Source organism: Panthera uncia, chromosome A2 (assembly GCF_023721935.1).
Source record: "Panthera uncia isolate 11264 chromosome A2, Puncia_PCG_1.0, whole genome shotgun sequence".
In the NCBI taxonomy this organism is placed as follows: Eukaryota; Metazoa; Chordata; class Mammalia; order Carnivora; family Felidae; genus Panthera; species Panthera uncia.
This window is the reverse complement of record NC_064816.1, coordinates 113,406,727-113,429,649: the sequence shown is the minus strand read 5'-3', so window position 1 is coordinate 113,429,649 and position 22,923 is coordinate 113,406,727. Positions and strand designations below refer to the sequence as shown.

At 39.7% G+C, this 22,923-nt stretch overlaps 2 protein-coding genes across 7 annotated transcripts in view; one reads left to right on the top strand and one right to left on the bottom strand.

The window, feature by feature from the left end:
- The first annotated feature begins 307 nt into the window (after positions 1-307).
- On the top strand, positions 308-10,689 carry HNRNPA2B1 (heterogeneous nuclear ribonucleoprotein A2/B1). Of its 6 annotated transcripts, none has more exons than XM_049641616.1 (12): positions 308-530; positions 3,437-3,472; positions 3,570-3,680; positions 3,865-4,011; positions 4,273-4,483; positions 4,612-4,713; positions 4,809-4,889; positions 5,566-5,628; positions 6,911-7,030; positions 7,285-7,407; positions 8,022-8,104; positions 8,261-8,758. In XM_049641616.1, exons 1-11 carry the CDS (start codon positions 525-527, stop codon positions 8,081-8,083), a joined length of 1,062 nt encoding a protein of 353 aa, XP_049497573.1. In that variant the 5' UTR covers positions 308-524; the 3' UTR covers positions 8,084-8,104; positions 8,261-8,758. The 6 variants fall into 6 exon arrangements, with proteins under 6 accessions (XP_049497573.1, XP_049497577.1, XP_049497578.1 ...); XM_049641618.1 differs by lacking the exon at positions 8,261-8,758 and adding an exon at positions 10,155-10,689 and having other exon boundaries at positions 368-530; XM_049641617.1 differs by lacking the exon at positions 8,261-8,758 and adding an exon at positions 9,476-9,593 and having other exon boundaries at positions 368-530.
- Positions 10,690-14,978: 4,289 nt separating this feature from the next.
- Positions 14,979-22,923, bottom strand: part of NFE2L3 (NFE2 like bZIP transcription factor 3) — a 30,478-nt gene continuing 22,533 nt past the window's right edge. Inside the window, exons 2-4 of the mRNA XM_049641615.1 lie at positions 20,706-20,882; positions 16,802-16,885; positions 14,979-16,224 (exon numbers count right to left, since the gene is read on the bottom strand). Of these exons, the coding sequence (XP_049497572.1) occupies positions 14,983-16,224; positions 16,802-16,885; positions 20,706-20,882 (1,503 nt within the window). The 3' untranslated portion in view covers positions 14,979-14,982. The remainder of the gene's footprint in view (positions 16,225-16,801; positions 16,886-20,705; positions 20,883-22,923) is intronic.

The window sequence follows — 22,923 nt, the reverse complement described above, 5'->3', positions numbered from 1 at the left end:
TTGAGGGGGCTGGGCTTTAGGGCTGCGGATTAAGCTCCTCCCGACAGCGTTAATTTCAAACTGCGCGACCGTTTCTCACCTGCCCTGCGCTAAGACGGGGGCTGGACCCAATTCCATTAGAGAGAACTACGCAGGACTCGAGCCTTCCGCAATTCACTGAGTCCATTTACGCAAGTGACGTCAAGCACTGCTACTGGCTGCTAGGGGGGGAGGAGTACGTATCTGGCGTAAGGAGGGCGTAGAGCGTTCCCGCCATTGGCGGCGGTTAGGGCGTTTACGCAACGGCCTGACGTAGGGGAAGACGCGTTGGTCGGGGGGAAGGTTCTAGAAAAGCGGCGGCAGCGGCTCTAGCGGCAGTAGCAGCAGCGCCGGCTCCCGTGTGGAGGTGCTCTTAGCGGTGTTGTTTCTCGAGCAGCAGCAGCTCTCACTACAGCGCCAGGACGAGTCCGGTTCGTGTTCGTCCGCGGAGATCTCTCTCATCTCGCTCGGCTGCGGGAAATCGGGCTGAGGCGACTGAGTCCGCGATGGAGGTAACGGGTTTGAAATCAATGAGTTATTGAAAAGGGCATAGCGAGGCCGTTGGCGCCTCGGTGGAAGTCGGCCATCCGCCTCCGTGGGAGAGCGGCGGTGAAATTGGGCCACTTCAAAAGCGGCTCGTCTCAGGATATTTTTGAGGAGAGGTCGTTAGCGGAGGCCGGATTGTGAACAGTATCTTCCCCACCCTCAGCCTGCCGGCGCCATTTCCCTTTGCTGGGGGTGGGGGATGGGGAACTTCCACATGGCGGACGCAGTCCTGGTTTGGCGAAAAGTGGGGCGCGGAGGCGGAAATTCTTACTCCCTTTTCAAAGCACGCTGATTTGGGGGCTCTGGCGTCCCCGCGTTTGAGCTTTTCGGCGGGCTTCGGATCCTCCGGAGCGAGGCTGCGGAGCTTCCCCTCCCCCCCCCTCCCGGGAACCGGATTTGGCGGCCGCCATTTTCATTCCTTTCCTTCCTCGCAGCGTTTTTCTTTTCAGTCTTTGGATTCTGCTAGTTTCGTTCCTTTACGGAAGAAGAGAAGTGGTTAACTATTTTTCTTTGTTTTCGGGTTATTCTCATGCCGTTTCGGGGTGGATTCCGAGGGTTTGGGGGAGCTTGGATCTTTAAAGTCCTGCGCAGCTCGTTAGAGGCTCTCTGCTTTCCCCTCGATGAAATGGCGCCATTGCGTTCAGAAGCCACACCGAAGAGCGGGCGGGTGGGGGAGTCGGTTCCCCGGGGCTGGTTCGCACCGGTGTAAGAGGAGGTAAAACGACCTAGGGTGTCGGGCCGAGTTTTAAGGGAAGCCATATTACAAAGAGAACATTTTGTTTTCCAGCCCTCGTTTTTTGGGTAACGGTTTTATCGGAGTCTGCGGTGACTTAAAAGCTAGTTGAATTGCAGGAAACTTTAGACATAAAAAGGGGAGCCATTAAGTTAGTACCGATTGGGGGTGGCAGTGGGGACGGGGGTGGGGGGTTGGTTTCACGATCCCGTAAGGATTCCTTGAATTGTAAGATATTCGTGGTAAATAACATTTTTGCTGGGAAATGTAATCATCTTTCCTGGGTAAGACTAGAGGGTCTTGTGATAAGCGAGAAATTAAGAGGGAACTAAAATAAAAACTTTTGGTCTTCAGTTAAAACGTGGCTCAGTCTTTCATTGCTTTTAACGGTTACGTACAAAACTTGTTTTCAGGCTTGGCCACTATGTATTTGAACTTTGTCATTTGCTTTTCTCATTTATGTTTGCTATGATGGTTGATCATTACATTGATAAGCAAAAGGTCTCCAGCGAAGGGGGCCTGGTTGGGTATTTTCTTTCTTAAGCACGCTTATAAAATAACTTTGTTTGTAATCGATAGTGGACATCGGGTAAGTTTGGAAAAACTGAGGTAAGTAATGAGTTTTTGCCTTTTGTTAGTGATGTGTAAAAGTTGTTGTAAATGTGCTTTTATATTTGCATAATTTATTTGGGTTGTAAAAACTGATTTATAGTAGTTAGACTAAGTTAAGTAAAATTAGGTTAACTTAAATATCAATATGTCAGATAATCATTTAACAGGTCTTTTGAGGGCTTTAGGAGGTAGTTTGAGAATTTGTTGAGCTTTTAAAAATATAATTCTGAGAACAGAGGAAAAAATCTAATTGTATACTTACCACTATTTTTTTGAGCTGTTGGGGAATTTTCGTGCATAGAAGTAGTAACCTCCACTGGCCTGAGCTGTATGTAGTACTAGCTGGTAATAAAGTCTCTTGTATGGAAAATTTTATTTGACCTTTGGTTTGTATTATAGACTCACAGCAGATGTTTCTGGGCACTATGACCTATTCTGGCTTCTGAATACCTGTTTTAAATTTTTATCCTAGTTATCTGAAAACGAAGCATAACAACCCATCTTAATTGAGAGCCGAAGATACCGGCTGTTAATGCAACATATATTTGCTTGGTGGTTTAAAGGGGTTAACGTTTTTTCTGCCCAGGTTTCCCCTCCCCCCCCCCCCCCCCCATGTAAAATTGGAGACACTTGTGCTTTGTAGTCTGCCAGATGGCCGTTAAGGTCGATAACTCGAGTTTTGGGTTTTTTTACTGCATCAGTGAAGTGTAAATTGTGGTAATACAAAAACTAAGTTAACAGTGGTCATTTAAGCTTTTATGGTTCTTGAAAAGTGAGATTACAGCAACATTGTACTGCATTTATATACGGTTCAGTAATATACTGGATTTTTTTGTGTTTTGTAAATACCAAATACAAGCATGCCCACAATCAGTTATGTTAAAAACTTCTAAAGCTCTGAACACTGTTAGTCATAAAAGGTATTTCTCCCTTGGTCAGAAGAGAGAGGCAGATTTTATAGGGATGTTTTGGTAAATACATTGAATGTTTAAGGGTTTTTTTTCTCATGGAGAGTTGGTGTATGGGGGAAGAATGATTTTTACAAGGTTTGGTGGTGTGTGGGGGGGGGTTTGTTTTTTGTTTTTTTGGACTGAAATACATAAGAATCACCACCAGAGGGAGCAGTAAAGGGAAAATAAATGTCAGTTTTAGATACTGAATCCTGAAATGGTAAATTGTGAGTTATAAGAACCAACAGTTCTTTATGTTTTAAAAGAAAAAGTGTTTACAATGAGTATTTAAAAGGCACTTTATTTGTTGTGGACAATAGGATTGAATCTAAAGTTAGTAACAATCCTTTAAACTTTCAATGACCAAGGACTAGGTTTGCTTCTCTCTCTACAGAAATTTTTTTTTAAGATTAAGGCATGTTAAAATAATTTAATGTCAAGTAAATTTGGATCAAGCATTAATGACTTTGAAACTTGTGTAGTAGTTCAGCTGAGGCAATTTTTTTGGTGTAACGCAACTAATATGCAGTTTAACATATGGTTTAAATTTGATGTAAGTTTTTTTTTTCCCCCCCAGAAAACTTTAGAAACTGTTCCTTTGGAGAGGAAAAAGGTACTCTGCCAGCAGGTCACCTCATATTTAAGAATTTAATTTCCTGCATACAAAGAGGAAATGTAAATAAAAATTGAAATGATGTTTTCCTTTGCAGAGAGAAAAGGAACAGTTCCGTAAACTTTTTATTGGTGGCTTGAGCTTTGAAACCACAGAAGAAAGTTTGAGGAACTACTACGAGCAATGGGGGAAACTTACAGACTGTGTGGTACGTTAAATGTAAAAATGTCTATAGATGCTAGTCTTTCAACTTTTGGACTCCTAAGTTTAATGTGTTGAGTAAGTTATTTTTAAAGCCATGTTCATGAAAATTGCTCGTCATTCAAACTGCTTTTTCATAACACAAGTAATAAGAAATGCTAAAGTCCCCCCCCCCCCTTTTTTTTTTTAAGGTCATGAGAGATCCTGCAAGCAAAAGATCAAGAGGATTTGGTTTTGTAACTTTTTCGTCCATGGCTGAGGTTGATGCTGCCATGGCTGCAAGACCTCATTCAATTGATGGGAGAGTGGTTGAGCCAAAACGTGCTGTTGCAAGAGAGGTGAGCAAAATAGAACTTTGTCAGTAAATATGAAAGTAAGTTTTATACATAACTTAAATCTTGCCACTTTAAAGCTCTGTCAGTCTTGTGTCTCTTGATTTTCCTAGATTTGCCTACTTTTCTGAAACTAGTTTTTAGGTTATAAGCTATTGCTTTAGGTGGTATTTTATCATAGAATAGAAACTACTTTTGGTACCTAGATATTATGCTTTAAATCATGTTTTGGTTTGTTTTGTTAAGGTAGTTTTTCTCCTTTTTCAGGAATCTGGAAAGCCAGGGGCTCACGTAACTGTGAAGAAGCTGTTTGTTGGTGGAATTAAAGAAGATACTGAGGAACATCATCTTAGAGATTACTTCGAAGAGTATGGAAAGATTGATACCATTGAGATAATTACTGATAGGCAGTCTGGAAAGAAAAGAGGCTTTGGATTTGTTACCTTTGATGATCATGATCCCGTGGATAAGATTGTGTGTAAGTGTCTATAAACTCTAGGTGCATGGCTCTTTTCATTAATTTTTGGGTTTGTTTATTAAAAGGTAAATTGTACAAGTTGTTGGTAAAGAACATTGAGGTAATAGACTACGAACTTTTCATTCCAGTGCAGAAATATCATACCATCAATGGTCATAATGCAGAAGTAAGAAAGGCTTTGTCTAGACAAGAAATGCAGGAAGTCCAGAGTTCTAGAAGTGGAAGAGGAGGTAACGTCTAACTCGTTTATTTTACTGTATTTTATTTTATTTTTTTAAGATTTGTTTAATAAAATACCTGTTACTAACCTGGTTGTTTATTGCAGGCAACTTCGGTTTTGGAGATTCTCGTGGTGGTGGTGGAAATTTTGGACCAGGCCCGGGAAGTAACTTTAGAGGAGGATCTGGTAAGTTTACCTTCTGCGTGAATAGAAAGGTGCATATGCTTGTTTAAAAACTTAATTTTAATTAGATTCAGGAAATCCAGTGTTTTTAAAGTTACCTTGAAGGGTTAAGTAGGTTGTATTACGCTGGGATGTTCTGAATTGGTCAGGTAAGAGGTTATAGCTAAAAGCATAATTTTCTAAATTCTAATCCAGAGCAATCCATTGCAGAGATCTTTTTAAGGTAGTCAACTTTTTAAAAAAATTAGGTGCTACTAGTTATTTTAGAAAATGAGGGACCCCCTGAATCAGGATTGAAAATATTGTGGAGGCTTTGTGTATTTGTTGTTGTTTTTGGCTTTAGGTTTCAGATTTGTTTGGCTTGGCTTACTAATGTGATGAGGTGCCAACAGAAAACCAGTTGTTTCTCTCACCCAACTTCATTCTTTATAGATAAATGGAATCTCTTAAATTGAGACTTGCCAAGTCTGAGCCTCTTGTTTAGGCAGTTATTCTCATGAGATCTAATTACGCAATTTGTGTTTTAAGAATAAACCAGTAAACACCAGTGTTCTGGCACAAGGAGGTTGGTTCCTGATAATTTTCATTGAGAGGTACTAATAAAGAGGGTGGAGGAAAGCAGGAAGAGAAATTAAATAGGGTGGACAGGATTTAATAACGTTTTTCCTGTTTCTAACAGATGGATATGGAAGTGGTCGCGGATTTGGGGATGGCTATAATGGGTATGGAGGAGGACCTGGAGGTCAGTTTCTTTCACATACGGTTTTTGTGACTTAAAGATTTAAACCCTATTTGTGTTTGTCCAGTTAAGTGTGTACATAAAATTTTAAGTGTTTTGCATTTTATGTTTTGTAAAGGGCTTAGGTGATAGTGTTTCAATTATTTGGCTATTCCTTCATAATTTGCATTTTTTATGGAAAGGATATTTTTGCTTGTAGGTGTTTACAGGTTGCAAATTATTTCAGTGGATTTTAAATTAGGATTTATAGATGCTGTCATACTATATCCCATTGTTTCTCAAGCAAAATAATTAGATATGTATTTCATGTGCTCTTTTCCTGAAAAACTACAAACCAATAGACGTGATCATGGTTAACATGTCAAAGGAAGTATATGTAAGCAGTTGTGTTTTTTTAGTCTCTTACCAAGGTTAAGTCCCATAAGATAACTTGTAAAAAGTCACCAAAAGAATTTCTAAAATACACAACATTCTTCCTGGGTTTAGCTAAGTTGTGAATTCCTGTTACGTAATAAATGTATTAGATATATGTTCTGTTGGAGTACAGGAAAGTTAATATTTGCTGACAAATATCCTATTAAGAAAGGGATATTATAAACTGAGCTAGTAGTAGACGCGATTGCTGGTTTTGCCACTCCTTAAGCGTAACTAAGTTACTCCAACATCTCAACTGTTTCAATTCTGCTTTGAAGTCCAGATATTAATTGGTATTAAGAGAAAGAGGAGTTCTTGTACCTCAATAATTTGAGACTTCCATTGTAAGTTTTTGAATTAGATGCAAGTTTGCTAATTTCTGGTCCTCCCCCCATTTCTACTCAGAAGGGTGTCGTGGGTATATTATTTAAGAGACAACGGTTATTTATCAGGAAGCATGTTTGGAACTTAATATTTTGGACCAGTAGAGGTGTGTGGCTTTTTTATCCCGCTTGCCTATGCTTCTTGTCTGCCCCCACCCCCCAATCCTTACACAAAATACAAACCTTTGAAAGTACCCGTACGAATCTTTAGTATCTTTAGTGTTAGGGGAGAACAGCTATGGCATTGCAAGTATTGGTCTCTGTAAAGGTTTTTATCCCGTTGGTTGTGAGGAGGTGTTCCCTGCCTCTAAATGTTTATCAAGCATACGTACTCTATTCTGCCCTTGAGGCTGTTACGGAAGAGGTTTTGTAGAACAAATATTTTGCTTATAAGAATGTGTTTTGGAAAGTTGGAAATCGGTGTGATAAGACAGTTCAAATGGTATTGAAAATATTAAGTAATTACTTAAAGGCTTATTTTATAATAGGTGGCAATTTTGGAGGTAGCCCTGGTTATGGAGGAGGAAGAGGAGGATATGGTGGTGGAGGACCTGGATATGGCAACCAGGGTGGGGGCTACGGAGGTGGTTATGACAACTATGGAGGAGGTAATAACTTCACCTGCAACCTTTATGTGGGAATTTGGATTGGAATTAAAATGATTTAACAAGTGAGATTTTTATTTCAATGTTGTCAATAGTTGCCTTAAACTGTAGAGTTGTAGATAGGTGTTTTGCATTTATTCTGATTGTTTTTATGGGAGATTTTGTCCTAAATATTTAGCATATGTCGCTAGTTGAATGTTGGAATATGTTATTTTGAAAGTCATGATGCAAAACCTATTCTTCCGATTTTTTCACAGGAAATTACGGAAGTGGAAATTACAATGATTTTGGAAATTATAACCAGCAACCTTCTAACTATGGTCCAATGAAGAGTGGAAACTTTGGTGGTAGCAGGAACATGGGGGGACCATATGGTGGAGGTAATTTATAAGATTCTTTAAATTATTTTGTGTGATTAAAGGATTAGCCTTAAGACACTTTAATTGCTAGTTTGAGTAACATTTCCATTATGATGTTAACTAAAACGATGGGATTGGATATTCAGTGGTATAGAATATTTAGGCCTTACAAAAGTAGGTTAGACACTTCAGGTGGGGCTCTTTTTCTTTGGCTGATTACTTTTTAAAAAGCCAAATAAAATTGAGCACATTGCAAGCTATATTAAATTCTGTGTTTCTCTTTGAAAGTTAAATCACAAACCTTTATTTCACAGTATTAAGCTCTTAAAGTTTTCAGTAGAACCAAACCGATTTTTTGTCCTTTTTTTTTTTTTTTTTTAATCTTACTCCAAATGATTGTGGTAGAATAGCGGCATTATAATGTTCTCAATTGTAAAGGGCAAATTAACCTTTTTGTGAGTCTGGATAAATCATTTCCCGGGTAATAGGTTGACTAGAAGCAGGTAACAGGTTATGAGCTGCTTGTTTCAAGGAGTGTATGTCTATAAAATAGAAATCGATTATAGATACTGTTAGGCTAATTGCAGAAAATGGGAGTAAATTTGTTTTCTCTTGCTGTTTTTTAACAATTCTAGGAAACTATGGTCCTGGAGGCAGTGGAGGAAGTGGGGGTTATGGAGGGAGAAGCCGATATTGAGCTTCTTCCTATTTGCCATGGGTAAGTAGCTTTTGAGTTTTACCTTATTATTGTCTTGGGAGATCTAGCTGCCAGGAGTAAAAGCTTTTTAGGATCATGTTATCTTTCCTTAAAATCTGGTTAGATGGATAATTTCATAACCTATTTTTTTTTTACTCTTTACTTCTGTTGAAACAGGCTTCACTGTATAAATAGGAGAGGATGAGAGCCCAGAGGTAACAGAACAGCTTCAGGTTATCGAAATAACAATGTTAAGGAAACTCTTATCTCAGTCATGCATAAATATGCAGTGATATGGCAGAAGACACCAGAGCAGATGCAGAGAGCCATTTTGTGAATGGATTGGATTATTTAATAACATTACCTTACTGTGGAGGAAGGATTGTAAAAAAAAAAAATGCCTTTGAGACAGTTTCTTAGCTTTTTAATTGTTGTTTCTTTCTAGTGGTCTTTGTAAGAGTGTAGAAGCATTCCTTCTTTGATAATGTTAAATTTGTAAGTTTCAGGTGACATGTGAAACCTTTTTTAAGATTTTTCTCAAAGTTTTGAAAAGCTATTAGCCAGGATCATGGTGTAATAAGACATAACGTTTTTCCTTTAAAAAAATTTAAGTGCGTGTGTAGAGTTAAGAAGCTGTTGTACATTTATGATTTAATAAAATAATTCTAAAGGAAATTGTGTAATTATAGACTTTTTATTTTAAATAAGTTAAGGAGTGGGTAGTATAATTAAGGTCCTTTGCAAAGTTGTTGTTATATTTGTGTAAGATAAATGCTGGTCAGATATAAGTGTGTTGTCTGCAATTCATCAGGATTAAATTATCTAGATAACTTAAGGGATATCTCTGCAAAGAGAAACACCTTTTTAGATCTTTTAGATGCTGCTTCTTCAATGCAAGGAAAGGAAATAACCCCAGCGAGGTACTCTTCAGGGATACAGGTCTAGTACAAGAGAACTCTTGACGGCTACTAAGTTCAGCCAGTCTTAAAAAACTGTGCTGTTTCTACAAAGCTTTAACTACAGTAGTTTATAAGGATGACAACGAAAGCTGAGGGTGTAGAGCAAAATAGTTCTAAGCTTCAGTTAAACTTCTTTAGGTAAGATCTTATTTACTTTTCCTTTCTTAATTTTCCTCCCCAAAAGATAAACTAATACTACTCTTCAATGGTCTTTCAGTATAGTGGTTCTTATGTAGTTTAACATAGCTATAAATTTGAGTTTAACAATTTATAAACTCAAGAGAATCTTATGAACCCTGTTTTCCAATCTGTCATTTACTTAAATTATTTTGGTTGTTTTTTTCCCCCCTTTTTTCCCTTCTTTCCCACCCCCTCCTCCCTCTATGAAGATTCAGGTGCTTAACATATCATTTTTTTCCCTGCTGGAATTTAGCATTGATATGAACCATGGACAAGTATATTCTGCTGCCACAAAGACTGTAAAGTGCTTCATTTCAACAGCTGAGGCGCAAGCCAAGTGATCATTAATAAAGCTTTTCTTGGTTCCTTCAGTGGTGTTGGTAGTAAAATGGTAGGTAAAAGTTAGGCTGCAAGTTCAATAAATCATGAAATTACCCATCATTACACCCTTGTGTATTCACATTTCTTGGATCAAGCATTTTGAGTGAACTAGTGGTTTTTATTAAAAATAAAGAATTTTGTTCTTCTGTTATATGGTTGTTCCTAGTTGTACATGCTTATCAGGGTCAGGCTCAGGAGAAGGTAGGGTAAAATGGTTGAAACTTTGCAGATGATAGTTTATATTTATGAATAAAGTGTCTACGTTATAAATCCTGTATGTATCAAGTACTAAATACTTAGGTTTAAATGTGGTAATTCTTTCCAATCCCCTACCTTATAGGAGAGATGTAGGTTGGCTGCTGAAATTCATTTAAGTGTCAACAGTTTGATTTGCCTGGCTTTATTGCCTTTTCAGGAATGTGATTATCAGGGCTTATTCTACTGTATGCACCAGTGAGTCTTCTTTGATCCTAAGACCACCACTGAAGTTATTTAGGTTCTTTGGACAAACATGATAAACTTCTTCAGATACTTTTTTTTTCCTTTGGCAGGAAGGTGTCTTGCTGCAGGTAACTAATGAAGAAGTGGTCAACCACAGAGTCTTCAAGAAATAAGAAATACTGTACCATCTGAAAGTAGTTCTTGTTGGTGCCTTCATTTAAAAAAAAGCACTTTAAGATTAAAGGGAAATGTTTTCTGATAAAATACATCATTTAGTACAGGTTCTTAATATAAAACCATTACAAATTGAGTACTGTTTGTAAAAGAGTAACATCAAGTAAGCTAGAGAGAGAAATGTATCATGTTTTAAATTAGGTTTTGTGAGTAGACAGATTAAAATTCTATTTTAAATATAAAGTTTATAAAATAAACACTTTTGTATTCAAATACTTGGTGTAATGTTTACACATAAAATGTGTGAATCTTGTTCTATCAACTTACAGTTGTCTAAAAGATTGCCCTCCCCTAGAGTTTTAAAGCAGTTTCACAAAGCTATGCATATTGCCATTTTTATTTCAATATTAATAGTCAAGAAAAGCATTGTGGACATTATTGGCTGTCCCTAATAAAATGCCATTCTTTTTATACTGTACATTCAGTGTTTGAATACTGCTCTAGTTTTCTCGCTTTACCTTGTTATGTTTAACATTGCTGGTGGCGTTTTTGCAAATATTTTAAACAACTAGAGTGGTCCCAATTAAGGGCAAAGCACTGAGACACCATCTCATACCAGTTTCTCAGATGTCAAGTAGCTTTATATGCATCTCAAACTTAGTTTCAGTGGTTGTCTTTTTTAAGGGTTAAACATGGTGGACGGAGTTTTAATAAGCAGTGCCTTGGATGTTTACCTGAAATAATGAAAGATCCATAGGAAGGTTGATTTAACTTTTTGTTTTGGTTTTGATGAGGTATCTCACAGGTAAGTTAAACTAATGGCCAAAAGATGAACTGTTTTGTTTCAAACAGTAGCTGCGTCCATCAACTGTGAACTTGTGAGAATGCTTCAAAGTTAGGTAAATTTTTTGAAGGTTTTAGAAATGCCCAACTCTACCAAGAAGTTGAACTTGAAAGGTAAATCAAGTTGGTATGCTAACACAACGTTAAGTACCTAACCCTTAATCTGCACAAATAGGGGGGAAAATGCACATCAAGCTCACTGGCTTACTGCAACTGAGTAGGTAATGTTGAATACTCCACAGGCATTTTCCCCATGTGTATGTTGTATATTGAGCTGTTTAAGAACTTGAGATAAGTGTGGTTTTTGTGGAAGTTTTCTACCAGAAGGAAATCAGAACCTTTGATACATGTGTAGTATTTCTAAAACCGGCTTTAATTAATTAACCCTTAACCTTAATACTTAGTTCAGAGCAACAATGAACTCATCACTTTGCAGGTAAACAACTTAAACTGCAAACTGCAGCTGTGACTCTGCGGAAGCTCAAGGTTGCAGTTAGGAAAAATTTGATTAGGGCATACTGACAGGACTGGCAAGTTGATGCTGGCCGTTCCCTCCCCAGTAGTGAGCTATCCCAAGAGCAACCCAAAGCCTCCAAATAGGATCAATGTTTGGAAGTGATGCTACCTTGTGTATTGGTCATGTTCTGCAGATTGAAGGGTTTTACTTACAAGATTACTGAGAAGCTAGCATCATTGGGAGCCAAATTGAGGGCTGCCTCCCACACTAGAGTGTTACTCACTGAAAAAGTTTTTGAAACTTGATCTTTCTATTGTGTTTTAAAGTTTTCATTAGTCTGGTGTATGAAGGCAAGCTAAGACCTAAAAGTGATTAGAAATTATTTGTACTAAGTTAGACTACGGGGTTAATTCAAGGAAACGTTAAAAGAATCTTAATCTTGGTACCTTAGTAATGACGGTTAACCAGCTCACAAGTATGGGTTCCTTGCCAAGTAGAAAACATGAATCTATACCAAAAAGCACATGCACATTCTTGGCAACATGTTATGTATGTGTGTGATCTTTGGAATGAATGCCTAGATGGTTGATACTCCCCAACCAGCTTCAATGCCATACCACTGTGACTGCAACAATAACTTGTTAGCTGAAACGGGTCTTTTGGTGACAGGTCAAATTAGGTGAGTAGGCTCACTACCCAAGAAAGGGGCAAATTCAGGAGGAAGACGGATCAAGAAGGATAAAAGCACTTGCATTCTCCATTCTGGGCCTTGGGTGTGTGCAAATTGTGTCCTGAGTTCCACTGGTCGCTGTTGGAACGAACCAGCCTTGACGGGGGACCCAAATCCAGACATTCTTGTTTACCATGTTACATGGAGATTTTGTACAGTGGAGAATCTAATTTCACCTTCTCTAAGACTTTGTTCAACATTGCAGCCTATTGAGGCTACTTTTGAAATGGGATGGCTTTATCTGGAAAACAAAGATGAGAATCTGTTAAGATTTCTTGTAACTTTATAATTGAAGGAATGGCTTACAGGAGTAAGTTTTTTTTCCCCATAGGTGAAGAAGGTAAGACTAATTTCATGTTGGGTCCAACTCAAACTGGGATGGGAGTTGGCCCTTAAGCACAAAGGTGTTCACCAAAACGTGTATTTCATAGCAGCCAAAGGTAAACTATATAAACTACAAGATGTTTGAGTAGATATTACTCGTCTCAACTGTGTAGATCTTAGTGATCCCCTTACAGTTTGCATTTGTAAACCCTGTACCAAATACTTGGGAACACATTAGAGATACGAAGTTCACGTAACTCTCCCCTTAAAATCTTACTTTGATGTAGTCTCCAAAAAGGTGCTGTCTCCTGAGCCATGGTTTGTTCAGATTGACTGGAGTGATAAACAGGAAATGGGTCAGGTAATTGGGTATAACTTAACTTGAATCAAGTTATACCCAGTAAAATACATAGTTTCAATTAGGTTTTGATATTTAAAGTAATTAGGTCAGATTGCTCCTTTTCTCCAACATTCACCAATTCTCTGAACTCCAGGCTAACACCATTTTAAGACTACTTCCTAGCTAGCAAGAACATTTTAGTCAATCTGGGTATCCAGGTCAATCTGCAAGAGTGTTTAGGCTGAAATTTTGGTGTGGGATTTCCATTGCCGAAACTGGCATATTGTGGGAAAGTAAGCTCCCATTTATGTGCTTTGAAGCCATTGTGATTTTTGAGGCCATTGGAAACTCGTGAAAAGGTTAGATGATAAAACTTCGGAAGCTTGATGGATTTCTTTTCGGGTCACAATGGACCAAATACCTTCCAGACAGTTCTAAGTTTTTAGTTACTGTGACTGTCTTGAGTCCATGTTACCTTTAGGTGCCTTATTTACCTGCATTTGATGCTTTGAGTGTAGTTGGTCATGGTGCTTGTGCTTTCAAGGATTAGAGGACCATGCCTAGTCTGTTAATACAGTGTATGATGGTACTTGTAGTTTGAAGACCCACAAGTAAATTGGTAATACAGAAGCTCAAATTGAAGATTTGACGTAACTTCTGGGGGAATGTGCCTTGCTAAAATCAAGGATCAAGTTACAATTGGAGGTGTGCTCCCTTGCAAAACCAGTCTAAACAGATTTTAAGTTACTGTACAAAACTGACCAGATCTGGAAGCATTTCTACAAACCAAAGTAGTACTCTGATTTGTGATACTTACTCTGTGGTAGACAACTAGGGCAGAAATTGACCACCTTTTTTTTTTTTTTTTTTAACCATCTTACTGCTGAAATAAGTTCATTGAGCTTTATCTCAAATGCCACTTAAATTTCTAGGATGGGGGTGCCTGAAATTGATTTCAGCTCAGGTCCTGGTTGTGATCTCCCTGTTTGTGAGCTATATGGCCCCTTGGGCTCTGTGCTTAATGTAGGCTGCTTGGTAGTCTCTCCCCCTCCCCCATATGTGCTCTTAATTTTAAGTTTTGTGATTCTAGTATTTCCAGTTCTTTTGGTTATAAAGTCCATACTCGTCTACTGATGTACCTTTCTTCTACAATTGGTTTGTATCCTTGCGTGACTTAACGTTTTCATGTTATGTGAGCCTTTTGCAGGGGGGCATCCATATTCTAGATGTGCAGCCTATTCTATGGGCTGGCCTAACTTGCCCAGGTAGTTCTCTTTCCCAATATGCAGGTACTTATGTTCTACTTAAAGGAAGCATAAACCCTTCTGTAACTATAAAGGTCTTTGTCCTTAGGTATTGAACCCTAACATACTTTAATATTTTGAAGCTCTATTTTTGTTCTTGGCATGTTGGTTTAGAGATTGTGGCTGTTAGGTTGGAGTGACTTCCCTGAATGAGTTTAGCTGGTATACTACAATTTGGCTAGATTCTGATCAGTTTGTGCAAATTTTAAAAATACAGATGCTCTGTTTACTAGATCTGTCACCTGTATTCCTAAATGTGGATAATTTGCTTAGAACTTCTGTATAAAAGGGGAGAGTTAATTCAACTGTAAGATTTATTTCCACAATAGGTTGCATTCATAAAAGTCCAGTTAAAATAGCTTTTGTAGAACTGTAGGTCAGCGCTACCTAAATAAAAACATTAAGGCTACTTTGCATTTCAAGTCCTTTATAAAAACCAAAATACATTTAAAATTAATTACATCCACATCCAGTGTTAGCTCAAAGACTGGACTGTCTTAATCCAGTTTTTCATGTCACCCTGTTCATAACTTAAGAATCATGCATACAATGCAGTAGGACTTCGTGAAAAAAGTTGTGGCTTCTCCCAAATTTCTCACAAACTTCTCCATAAAAGCTTCAAAATGTAGCCCTGTCAAGTAGCAGTACTTAAGATATTTAGAACACTTGTGCTAAACTTTGAAGCAGTTTTCAATGGTTTGTGACCATGTATCAGTTTCTGATACCTCATGCATAAGGTATATTAATGGATCCGCCTTCAATTTCTTCACTTTGTTTTTCCCTTTTGGTTTTCTTTTTTGTGGCCCGGGGTCATCAGTTCCTTGGGTACAATCAAAACACTTCCATCTTGGCTGCACTGAAGAGTGTAGTGGTTCGGATTGACTGGCCTACCTTCATCATCTCTTAGCCTACTAAAAATATCACGATACAGGTTATGCAGTTTCTGTTTCAGTATGTTAATAGCTTTGTTATACTGGGCTCGTTCTCTCTTAAGGATTTCCTTCTTTGCTTGCAAGTTACATATGTCATCTTCAAGATTCAAAATTATGTCCAGTTTGCGCTTACGACAGTTCTGAGCAGCAACTTTATTTTTCCCTCTTCTTCTAATATCACGGATGAGTGACATTTGTAAATCTGTCAAATAGTGCCTGCTGAGCATGTTGTTGAAAGACTCAACAGGCATACGGACAATTTCATCTACAGAAAAAGGGATATGCAAAGCCTTAGCACGCCGCTCATCACGGCTTAAGTTTCTGTCTGTGTCATTGAGGCATCTACCCCGTATTTTCTGTGACTTCCCATACCGTGAGAAAGAATTAGAAGTGGATTCTAAACCACTTGGCTGTAAGTGGTAAGTGTGGTTATGAAATAGGTGTTGAAATGCAAGATCCCCATGAAAACCAGAATCACTCCTATGATCCACGTGACAAAGCTTATTGGGTTCTGGGTAGTAGCCTCCCACAGCCCCTTCCAAGTCATGGTGGGAGAGAGATTCAAGGTCACTACTAGAACCTGTAGCACCTCCTTCACACATAGAATGGGAAGAATTAGATTTGGTGACAGAGGTACTATTGTGGCTTGAATTTAAGGAAAGCCCAGAATCGGAATCTGGTTCTTGAAAAAGCTGAGGAACTTCCATTGGATCAAGACCACCTTCTGTGGCCAAAGACATTAAACTTATCTCATCAAATATATTTATATCAAGGTCATGTAGAAGATCCTCACTTGTTAGATGAATCTGATTGCCAACAAGGGGAAGAAATCCTGTCCAATTAGTCCCAGGAAGGGTCTGCTCAGAATTGGTATGAGAATTTAAGTGCAGAAATGGTTCTTGTGGTGGTTGTGAAGTCCTTGCTACTGGATCTCTTCTAAATGTATTGTCAGGACACAGCAACATGGCCTCATGTAGATTCACATCATGACTTATAGCCTGGCTAAAATTTACATTATATGTTGAATTCATGCCATCGTTGATACTTACTGGAGGAGTATCTCCAAGTAAGAGGCCCTGAAAAGGGAAAGAAAAAACCTTTTAAATACACATAACCCTATTTCAATAGCAGTTCTAGTACCTAATTTAGCACTTTTCTCTATTACAAACATGCTATTAGCTATGAATCACTTTAAATTCAGGCAAATACAACGTGCAATGTGAGCTCAAATGTGAACGATGTTATTTTTGGGGAAAGTTTGATTCGATTAGTATTAAAAGCTGGTCTTGATGTTAAAACAATTACTGTAATTTGCTGCTTTATAGATGCAACAGTCAACATCAACAGTTATAAGTTTTTTTTTAAGGTAAATTATGCTAGTATGAAGTATGCCTTGGTACGTCTGATGTTTACTGCCATTCTGATTCAATATGCTTGTGATCATTTAGAAGGAGGAACAGTATATATAATTTAGCAAATTCTCCAAAATTCAAGTATTTCTATAAAAAGCACTAATCCTAAACCTGCATTTAATACACCACCAGTAGATCCTATTGTACAAGCTAAACCATGTCATTCAGCTTAAAGAAGTTAAATGCATTCACAGATCAGTACAGATTTTCCTACAAGGATAAAAGTCAAGTTTCCAATTACCTCCAGTGAATTTTCAGGCTGTGATGAAAGCAACTGAAACAAGTCTTCCAGAGAGAAAGCAGTGTCTGTCCCATTTAGAGATCTCTAGAAAAAAACGTAAGGTGCACCATTCATTTAGGAAGGTTGCTTGGGGGCTCTCTCCACTGGATTTTCATCCCTATTGGAATTTTTAGATCTCTTTCAGTACTCAAAATTTTAATATCCCTCCTTAAAATAAGAATCTTGAACTCCAAACATCTCCCCCATTCTTGCCCTAACCACATTCCATATAATTTTTGCCTAGTATTGTTCTGCCTTGTTTTTACCTTCTAAATTGGTTACCAAATTCTGTAATTTTTGCAAGCCAAATACATATTTAGACTTCTCCAAAATGTTTTGCCAATTTCACTCACTGCTTCATCCTCAGCCTCCAGGTTAATTGAAATAACTCCTTTGATAGTTCTTTTTAGAGTGGCTCCACCGGTGGCAGATTCATTTTTGGAACCTGGAGTTACTTTGCTTTCATGCTTAAACAGTGATTTATCTGTTAAGATGATCAGGTTTAATGTTTTCCCTTAGTGCTTTGCATTAAGGCATGCATCACTATTGATGTTTGCTATCGGTCTGTTGTTATGCCAATCTTTTTTCCTCCAGTAATTTACAGATTTTTTTTTCCCCTTTAAAATTGCTGTCCTATTTCAGCTGGATGTATTTGGGGACTTAATTCATTTAAAAAAAAATTTTTTTTAACGTTTATTTTTGAGACAGAGACAGAGCATGAATGGGGGAGGGGCAGAGAGAGAGGGAGACACAGAATCTGAAGCGGGCTCCAGGCTCCAAGCCATCAGCCCAGAGCCCGACGCGGGGCTCGAACTCACGGACCGCGAGATAGTGACCTGAGCTGAAGTCGGACGCTTAACCGACTGAGCCACCCAGGCGCCCCTACTCTACTTGGTATTTAATCTGAGTGTCCTAAGATCATTTTAATTTTCAAAATATTTTGCCATAAACACTCTGAACCGTGCTTCACCTTCATACTTCTAGTCTTTACTGAGAGCCTTTTTTTTATTAAAAAGTTTTTTAAATGTTTGAGAGACTTTGAGAGAAATGGAGAGACAGTGGGGGGGGGGGGGCAGAGAGGGAGAGCGAATCCCAAGTAGTCCATACTACCGAGGCAGAGCCTGAGGTAGGGCTCAAACCCATGAACTGAGATCGTGACCTGAGCTGGAATCAAGAGTCCAATGCTTAACTGACTGAGCCTCCCAGGTGCCCCTTTTATATTTAAAGGTGAGTTCATCTTTGTTGGGAACGGTTTCCATGGGAATCACACACCAAGGGTTACCAACTTACTATTAAATTTTATTTTTCTCTGCAAGGACCATTTTTTATATCATCTTTGTAGACTTTGCCTTCTTGGCTCAGGATTCCTGGTAACAATGGTAGTGCAGATTGAGACTCCAAATCGAACCTTGGGGCCCATTTGGACTTCTGATTTCTAAGGACGAATGGACTTCTTTGCTGTCTTCTTGGTGGTGGCTAGGGTTGCCCTAGTCCCTACCTCCTGAACAAAGAGAATTTATAAATTCTAAGCTTTAGGTGGGGAACTTAGGTACCCACCCCCCCCATGTATGGACTTGAGACCTCACTTCTCATCTATTCAACCCCAGTCATGAAATTTGTATCCAATACCTCCTTGGGGCTTCTTCAGCTTTGGGGTCAGTCTAACTCTCGATTTGAGTCCCCTCTTTGCTGCATACTATCTTGAGTTCCTTTTCCTGCTTTTGAGTTCTGCTATGCACTTAAAATCTGGATTTCCATTTTTGTTCTATCCTAGGGGTTTTAAGTGTTAGCAAGTTCACATTCCTGACTCCCCTCCCTTCACTTTTTACTTTCAGGTTTCCCTTTTTGAGGGTTCAGACCAGTGTAAAGTATTCTAAGTCTATACAAATACTTGACTTCATTTCCTCTTCTACCAAATTCCTTGTTTTTGAGGCCCATAACATATAACAAATAGAAGGCTTTCTGTGTCTTTCTATGGATGCTATATGACCACTTCTTAGTGGGGAGAAGACTTATTTGCTAACGTGACTATTAAGAAATGAAGAATCATTTTAAGTTAAGAAATTTTAGTAGTGTCCTATTCTGTTAATGACCCCAAACTTGGGCCATTAGTCCTGCCCAGCCACTAACCAAAATTTGCAGATGGTCACGAGTGTGTGAGAATGAGTATCAGCACAAATCTGGAATCCTGTGAAAATCCTTAATGGTGAGTAAATAATGCTATTTGCAGAAAAGAAAGCCTTAATATTTACAACAGTGAGGGAAGGGTATAAAGCCCATTCTGCTTCAAATGAATTCTGGACTGATCCTTCAGGCTAGTCAGATAGGTTTCTGTACACCTTTGCTTGTTCCCTCGTCTTCAGTGCCCCCAGAGATGGAACACAGGAGCTAACCCGTACTGGATCCACAGGGGAGAAAGGTCTGAGATGGAAGGAGAGACAAATGTGCCTTAGAGACAACTGAGCTCTCTTTCTCCCCAGGTTCCCTTCTGCTCTGATGGGGATAATGGTTTCATGTGGCTTCATGTTGCTATTCATCCTTGGGAGTTTCCCTATTCTTCGGTGTTTCCCTTAAACCTGCTCTCACCTCTTAAAAACAAGAAACCCTCACTTCTCTTCAGAATCTTATCAGATGGGCTAATACATGCTTCCTGTGAGCACCTTAAATCTGTTTGCAGTCCCTGCAACAGAGTTCTCCTGTCTACAACACTTAAGAAATTATAAAGAGCAATTTTGAGACCTTTGGTCTCAAAGGATTTGGTTGATCCATTACTTAATTGCTTTATTTATTTTTTTTTGTTTAGCTGGGTATAGATCTCGCACGAAAACAGACAACTGAGCCATTCTTACAAGACACATTCCATACCTGAGGTGCGAAATGGTCAGCCTAATCATTCTTCCTAAACCTTCATGTTAAATACAAACACATGGTTCCTTGTCTGGGGCAAGTCATGGCTGAGAGCACCATCAGGGCAAGACCTACAAGGATGCACCTTCTAAGTGGAAGTGCCGAGTGGTCTGGGGTCTGTGGAACCTCCAGGCCTGTGTTTGGAGTATTTGTTTGCCAGGCTTGTGGAGCAGAACCCCGGCAGGGCTGAGTAGAAACCAGAGTATGGTCCAATTGAAAGGAGGAGGGGAAGCACAGGCTGCAGAAAGAATCCAGCTCTCAGCCTGGCCTCTCTCACAGCAAAAGGGTATGGTTAAAAATAGCAGAAAGGGGGGGGGGGGGCACCTGGGTGGCTCAGTCAGTTAAGCGTCCGACCTTGGCTCAGGTCATGATCTCATGGTTTAGGAGTTTGAGCCCCACGTCAGGCTTTTTGCTGACGGATTCTGTCTCTGTCTCTGTCTCTCTCTCTCTTAAAGAGGCTGTCCCACTGGGCCAGGCTAGAGGTACAAAGTAGACAGGCTCCTGAATTCAGCACGGCCTACAGGGACACTGAGGATTTGAGCTCAAGACCTAGTTGGTATTGAGGGGTGATTTGCCTTCAAGTTCTGGCTCACCAGTTTGGGTGCCTCTGCAGATGGCTGGTTGAGGATTCCTGGGTTTAGCATGCTAGTCCTCTATTCCTTGCCATGGCAAACACAAAACCTGCTAGCAACCTCCTGGATGGGGTGTGTGTGTGTGTGTGTGTGTGTGTGTGAATACATATATACCCATCCCCGCCCCCCCAATCTGGAGTTTAACCGGAGATTACTAATTCTATGGGCTGATTCCTTTGTGAATCATAACCACTTCCACAATTAAAATATCTTTTCATATATCTGATTTGCTTATAGTAGGGCACCCTTACATGCACACACACACTGTCAAAGCCATAAAATATACCTTCTAGCCAAAACAGGCTTGGATATTCTGATACGCTTACCTCATTTCTAGATTCAGTGGTCTTTTCTGCCTCCCAGTCAGGTTTATCTGCTGCTTCGCGTGCATCCTCATTCTTATGCTGTAGTTTTTTCTCTTGGGCTGATACTCTTTGCTCATTTTCCTCGTTCTGGGAGCTGTGACCCACTTCTTGATGTCTCTCTCCTAGTACCTCATTCTCCTATAAAAATAGCCAAAAATGTGCTAAGCAGAAATGTGTATTTCATCAAATAAGTCGAACCTTTAAAACTGCGTAACACTGCTCAGTGATCATTAAAAAAAACAGGTCAAAAGGTAAGACTGGCGTTACATTATTTCAGTATCAAAGAAATAACTTTTTTTAAGTTTATTTATTTTGAGAGGGGGAGGAGGGGCAGCGACGGGGACGCCCAAGCTGACTCCACGCTCAGCAGACAGCCTGATACACGGCTCGAATCCACCAACCGTGAGATCATGACCTGAGCTGAAATCAGGAGTGGGACTCTTAACTGACTGGGCCACCTAGGTGCCCCACAACAAATGTTCTTTCTTTTAAAACCAGGAAAACGTTAACAGACGTTAACAAAGCTCAGACTAACATCTCCATAGATATTTTTATGTTAATTCAATGAGACATCGGCATTGTTCATTACATCTCTCCTGCCCTAATACAGCAGGCACTACTTACACCTTTCTATAGAACTTGCAGAGATTAAATTTTAAAAAAATTTTTTAGATCATGACCTGAGCTGAAACCAACCAAGCCACCCAAGTGCCCCTCCAAAGAGATTTTCAAATATGCTTGCTTATATGAGTCCTACTACTTTTCAATTTAATTGGGAGACATAAGAGTCGACCATTAACATACACTGTATATACTGATACTTTTAATTGTATTAAAGGCTTACAATTCTCCCCCCAACATAAGATCAAAGCTTCTCAAACGCTTTCAAAGGATCTATTTTTTTTTTAATTTATTTTTACTTCTGTTTGAGAAAGAGTGTGACTAAGGGCGCAGCAGAGAGAGAGGGAGAATCTCAAGCAGGTTCTGTGCTATCATCGCAGAGCCTGATGTGGGGCTCGAACGCACGAAACTGAGATCATGACCCGAGGTGAAATCAAGAGTGGAACCCTTAACCGACTGAAGCCACCCAGGTGCCCCCGTTTTTAAAGTGTATTTATTTTGAGGGAGAGGGAGAGCGAGAGCATGCTCGCATGCGAGAAGGGGAGGGACAGAGAGGAGAGGATCCCAAGCAGGCTTCTGGCTCTCAGCAGCCTGACAATTCGCAGGGCTCCTGAGCCAAGATCAAGAACAGGACGCTTAACCAACTGAGCCACCCAGCTGCCCCATCAAAGGATCTATTTGTAATTTTTCTCTTTCAGCAGGGATAGTGCACTGGGCTAACTCCAGGACATCAGCACCACACCCATACTCTTAATGCAGAGAAATGCTCATTTTAAAAAACAAGCAAATAAAAACACACGAAGGTCAAAGGAATGTAAAATCTACAGATGCCAGAAGCAAGGAAAGAAATCAAGACGAGCAGAAAGAAGAAGAACGCGTGCTAGTGGCCCACTTGGTTTACTGGTTTCTCTGTCCGCTGGACTGAACTCTGACCTTCTCAGCTTCCCTCCTGACCCGGGGTCGGTCTTGTTCCTGTCTCAGTCGGTCTCTCTCTGCACGACCCCACTCTTGTGCTCAAGGACACTGCTTCTGCTACTCTGTCCTCTTCTGCGTCAATTATTTCCTGTCTTTTGGATTATTCCCACCAGCCTACGAATCTACACCACCTCTCATCTTTAAAAATCCCTCCCTTGGTGTCCCATGTTACTCTCTGGATCCCATCCCATTCTTCTGGTCCCTTTTAGAGCACAATCCTCCGAAGAGTCCTCTGGTCTCCATGCATTTTCTCTTGGACCTACTCCTGTGGGAATTTTGAAACACCTCACCAGGGTCTCCCCAAGTCGGACAGTTCTCCGCACTCACCTTACCGGACCCCGTCAACATTTCCCTTAGATACTCCCTCCTTCTGGAAACAGGTTCTTCACCTGGCATCCGAGTACCTTCTCTATCATCTTGCCTCACCAGCTACCTCTCTCTGGCTGAAGCTTCATGTTCACCACCTCTAAACAAGGCAGTACCCCCAAGGCTCAGTCTCAGGCACCAGACACCATCCCATCTCCCAGCTCATGTTTGCTGTTCCTTCTGCTTGTAGGGCTCTCCCTCTGCTCACTCCTCCACT

Excerpts from the sequence above, each read along its gene's own strand:
- HNRNPA2B1 (XM_049641618.1), top strand. Across the intron at positions 4,714-4,808 it reads TTCTAGAAGTGGAAGAGGAG|GCAACTTCGGTTTTGGAGAT; the intron begins GTAACGTCTAAC and ends TGTTTATTGCAG. Across the intron at positions 5,629-6,910 it reads GTATGGAGGAGGACCTGGAG|GTGGCAATTTTGGAGGTAGC; the intron begins GTCAGTTTCTTT and ends ATTTTATAATAG.